The sequence below is a fragment of the Aplysia californica genome, unplaced genomic scaffold (genome assembly GCF_000002075.1).
Source record: "Aplysia californica isolate F4 #8 unplaced genomic scaffold, AplCal3.0 scaffold00592, whole genome shotgun sequence".
In the NCBI taxonomy this organism is placed as follows: domain Eukaryota; kingdom Metazoa; phylum Mollusca; class Gastropoda; order Aplysiida; family Aplysiidae; genus Aplysia; species Aplysia californica.
In genome coordinates, this window is record NW_004797862.1 from 325,400 (window position 1) to 330,399 (window position 5,000).

Consider the following 5,000-nt stretch of genomic DNA (forward strand, 5'->3'; position numbering starts at 1 on the left):
ATGATGATGATGATGATGATGATGATGATGATGATGATGATGATGATGATGATGATGATGATGATGATGGCGGTGGTGGTGATTCAAAGACAACTCTAATAGATAATTTTAAAAATGACGAGGTAGAAGGAGGAAGTGGGAAGAATAAAAATACCGGTGACGGCGCTGAAGACGAGAGGGAAAAGTAGTTGAAGATACACGAAAGGAGGAAACTGTTTGTTTAAGTAAGGGTTTTACGGTGCTCACAAATGCATACGGTCATGAGCGCGAGGGGTGGATGTCAACAGAGAAGTCCTTACAGGAAATTAGACATACTCTGCTCACCTCTCTAGCTTCAATAGCACAAAACCAGGGGGAAAATACGAAAGTATCATTATGAAAACTGCAAGTCTCTACACACATTATAACACTAGAATGTTTTGTTGTTTTTGTTGTTTTGTGGGAGATTTGTGTTTGTTTTTGTCGTATTAACAATTCAGACAGAAGCTTCAGCGTTTACAACCAACACTAAAGACAGTACTCTGAAAAATTTTACACAAATAACAAATGGTAACCGCATCATGCTCATGTTTTTATCACGTTAGAGTGCTAAAAAAAAATGGGCGTAGAAAGTATCTGAATCTAATGCTTTCTTTGTCTGGTTCGTGAACTGTTTCAGGTTCTGTGAATTATTTTGATTGAGATGAAGAAGAATATTATTATAATACCACTGTCTCATAACAGCTTTGGTTTTTATGTTTCTCGAAGTCAGAACTTACGATGTAAATCAGTTTAATCAGGGGCTGCCCTACAAGCATCTTCTGTTTCAGCTACCTCATTCTATCAAATATTACACCCCACAATCAAAAGAAGATTTAACCCTCAAATGGTTGGAGCAACGAAGTAGGCCTACTGTAACATTTCTATATTATAATGGTCGCGGCTATCCCGAAAAATGCTGTTTTGAGAAAATCGAAGGTAAAGTTTTTGGACCCTTTTTTCAGTTTCTTTAAAAGACAAGGAGAGCTTTCTCCATAACCAAAGAAATATATACCACACTAATACAACCTAACTTCTCCTATAGGTAGGACAATGCCCACTTATGCTGTAGGTCAAGATTTCTGGAAACCCCTGAATTCTGGGTTAGCTAGCTTGTCCTTAAACGCGACCAATTATGTCATAAAAGAACCTTACTTCGAGTTCTCTGGAATCTTAACTTGGAGCATGTGGTGTGTATATATACCCTACACAAACTACCTGCCACCCCTACTACATCTCCATAGCGTATTATAGCAGCCCATAATAAATAAAAGTAAAAATAACAACTAAACTTTCCAGAGGGTGTGTTATCAACTATCAAGTTTTACAGCTGTCGTAAAGGTATAATAATATGCGTAGTCTGAACATGTTATGTTAACCCCTGCAAGCACTTCCGCATTCTTTTCAAAATTTGAATGAAAAGGATCCACCCCGATATCTCAATCTGACAGTTTAAAAAATCAAGTTTAAAAAGGGGGAGAGAACAGAAGTTTATCAAGATCTAAATCAGATTTTGATTTTGGTATAGAATCAAGAAGTGTTGTATCTACCCTTCCATACAGTCAGGGGCGTCTTTTTTTTTTTTAAAGAAAAGGATCTAAACATCCATAGCATTACTCAATTCACATAAAAGATCTAAATCTAGGTCAACGAGCACACTTCTCACCTGTATGACTGGTCATCGCCGTACGATTCCACAATCGCTACTTTCGGTTCCAGACTGTTGTTACTTCCGCCATGAGACCTTGGTTTGACCGGCCCTCTCGAGCCTCCAGAAGACACGGACATGTTTAGGCTCTCGTTACTCCTCGGATATCTTCACAACACGAGCAGATGGGCCCTGTGAACAGCGGGGAAAACACAACACTCTTCCCTGCCACCCTACACCACTCCAGACAAATACTCTACGCTGGGGTAGTAAGTGGGTTAAAGTCCTAATTTGGTCACACAACACAATGATAGGCCAGATTAAAACACTGAGGCTAGTTTCAATTTCTCCTTGTTTTCTTCTTAATTCGCAGTGAGTAGTGGAATTACCCACACGAAGGGAATACACGCACACACACACAAGGCCTTTGAACAACACACTAAGCGCATGCAAATCCGGTGGGGGTAAACCGCAAAGATATGTGCCTGCGATGGTCGCGGGGTCCTCCACAGGCTGTGTTTGTCTAACACGGCAACTCTTTCAACGCGTCGCACCAGCGGCCATGTTGTTTCAGAATGTCGTGACATATGACACAAATAGCTGACCTACTTTTACCTGTACAGACGCAGCAGCAGCAGGTAAGGCCCAACCGACACGCCTGGCTCCTGGTTAAATCCCGTGACTTCATTGGACGGCCCAGCGAGTCAGGCTTTTGTCGTGGCCCGCAGGGAGAGAGAGAGAGAGAGAGAGAGAGAGAGAGAGAGAGAGACAGAGAGAGAGAGAGACAGAGAGACAGAGAGAGACAGAGAGAGAGACAGAGACAGACAGAGAGAGAGAGAGAGAGAGAGAGAGAGAGAGAGAGAGAGAGAGAGAGAGAGAGAGAGAGAGAGAGAGAGAGAGAGAGAGAGAGAGAGGCGGCTCGTTTCTTCAGAGTTCGTAACAAGCCAGTGGACACAAGACACATTCATTCTTGTCCACATTATGTACGTCGGTGCGCAAGGAGTCAAAAGGTTACAAATTAAAAATAATGCGATGCAAAGACATAGGACTTCTGCCTTGTCCCCTCCGTTTTCTCTTATCCAAAGTACCTGCATTATAATAATTATTTATCGGTCTTAATAATAATAACAATAATAATAATAATAGTAATAATAATAATAATGGATTGCATTTATATAGCGCATATTCACTTATGCAATGCTCTAAGCGCTTAACATACTGTGTACAGATACAGTATCACAAAATCAAACTACAGAAATGAGACTTCATGTATTTTTTAAAAAGCCAGGGAAAGCACGAAATCACATAATGCGTAGATCTTATGACTTTCTTTCTCTCAACCCTCTATTTCCAGCTAAACCATTTTGCAGGTTGTACGAAACTAATTATTTTTTTCTTCGTTTCTATTTAAAAATATTACGCAAACCTGTGGAAAAATGCAAGTTTCTTCACTCTGATTATTTTGACGAGAGCCTGATTCCACCACGCTGCCTCACATGTTTTTCAGTCACCAGTGTGGCAAAGTGTGGCAATGCTAATTTTGTATCGAAGTATCAAACTTCAATCTCACGACCAGTACATATGCCCGTTTTAATGTTTCCATCTATTTCCACAAGGTTTTCACAAAATGCTGCAACTATCAATCTCTCTCAAAATGTTACTGCGAACTCATAAGTCTATCCTGTATAAAGTATAGACCAAAGATCACAATCTCACTGACAGGAAAATCTACATTTGAAGAACAGGACACAGTGGGGAGATATGAAGAACATAGTTACCAGTTGCCAAAGAAAATAATAATGTCCCTATCCCGAATCATTTTTTGGGGGGGACTGTCCAGTTTTATGAGGCAGACCATTGTTTGGTGAAAAACAGAGGTTAAAATAATTCACTTATCCCAAGTCCTTATGTGGGTGGTTGGCGGGTTCTCTGGTGTGGTTTGCTTCTTCTTCTTTCCTATGAAACATCTATTGTCCTTATCTCCCCTTCTTCTTTTTTTTATGTTCGTTACTCTCTTGTAACACCTCTAATATCCTAGGGCTCATATGAACTTATGACAGTTGCGAACGCCGTGGCGTAAAACATCTACTACAGCAAAAACACCTCTAATCTTCTGGCGCTCATATGGCGCCGTAAAACCTCTATTAAAAACTCTTGTTTTTAAGTCCTCCATCCTGTGGACATTAACCTTAGGCTTATACAGTTCTCACGTCTCAAATTACTGCCACGATAATTAGAGGTGTTACAAGAGAGCAACAAACATAAAAAAGAAGAAGGGGTGATAAGGACGATAGATGTTTGATAGGAAAGAAGAAGCAAACCTCAACTAAAGCAAAAACACCTCTAATCTTCTGGCGCTCATATGACCTTATGCAGTTGCGAGCGCCGTAAAACCTCTATTAAAAACTCTTTTTTTTTTAAAGTCCTCCATCCTGTGGACATTAACCTTAGGCTTATACAGTTCTCACGTCTCAAAATTAAATTACTGCCACGATCCCTTTATCGCTGAGCCTGTGATTCACAAACAAGGGGACGTAACACCCAGAGATGACATGAGATAAAACTTGGTGGACTTTTATCCCCGCTGGTCTTCGCGCTTTCAAATCCCAGAGAGGGGGGGGCGTCTAAAAATAGATTACGCCTATCAGTTGTTTGGGCAGGTTTTACGCGTGTTTTGGCTATTAAGTTGTGTCATGTGCAATGTGTTATGTTTTGAAAGAGGTGTGTTTAGTTTTAGTAGAGGTTTTACGGCGCTCGCAATTGCATAAGATCATATGAGCGCCAGAAGATTAGAGGTGTTACAAGAGAGCAACAAACATAAAAAAGAAGAAGGGGTGATAAGGACGATAGATGTTTGATAGGAAAGAAGAAACAAACCGATCTAGAGCACCCGCCAACCACCCCCCACAAAGAGGTGTGTGGAAGATCCTAGCTTTCATCTATTCAGATAACCTCAGGGGTAAAATGAGAAGAAGAAGAAGAACAATAAATAGCATTTGTATAGCGTATATCCCCGCTCAACAGCAAGCTCTATGCGCTTTACACTATATTATTACCCCAGCAGACCATTGAACACTCCGAAACATTCTCAGCTTCCCGGGAAGCATACAGTGCAAGCAGCTGATTAAGCGCACAAACACTAACAAAGTGACAAGACCTTTCGCTGTCTATAGCCGAGTACCCATACCCACCTAGGTGAAGTGAGGAAAATTTGTGCAAAGTGCCTTTCCCAAGGACACAACGTCGGGCCCCTGACGGGACCTTACGGTTTCGAGTCCGAAAGCCTGACCACCGACGTCGGGTATAAATTAATGGTTGTATGGCTTAGTTCAAC

The 5,000-nt window shown here is 41.0% G+C and overlaps 1 protein-coding gene across 1 annotated transcript in view; it reads right to left on the minus strand.

The window, feature by feature from the left end:
- Nucleotides 1–2,373, minus strand: part of LOC101854439 (hillarin) — a gene marked incomplete in the record, with an annotated part of 44,794 nt that extends 42,421 nt beyond the window's left edge. The window contains 1 exon segment of the mRNA XM_013087485.2: nt 1,685–2,373. Within this exon segment, the coding sequence (XP_012942939.1) occupies nt 1,685–1,806 (122 nt within the window).
- Nucleotides 2,374–5,000: the final 2,627 nt, after the last annotated feature.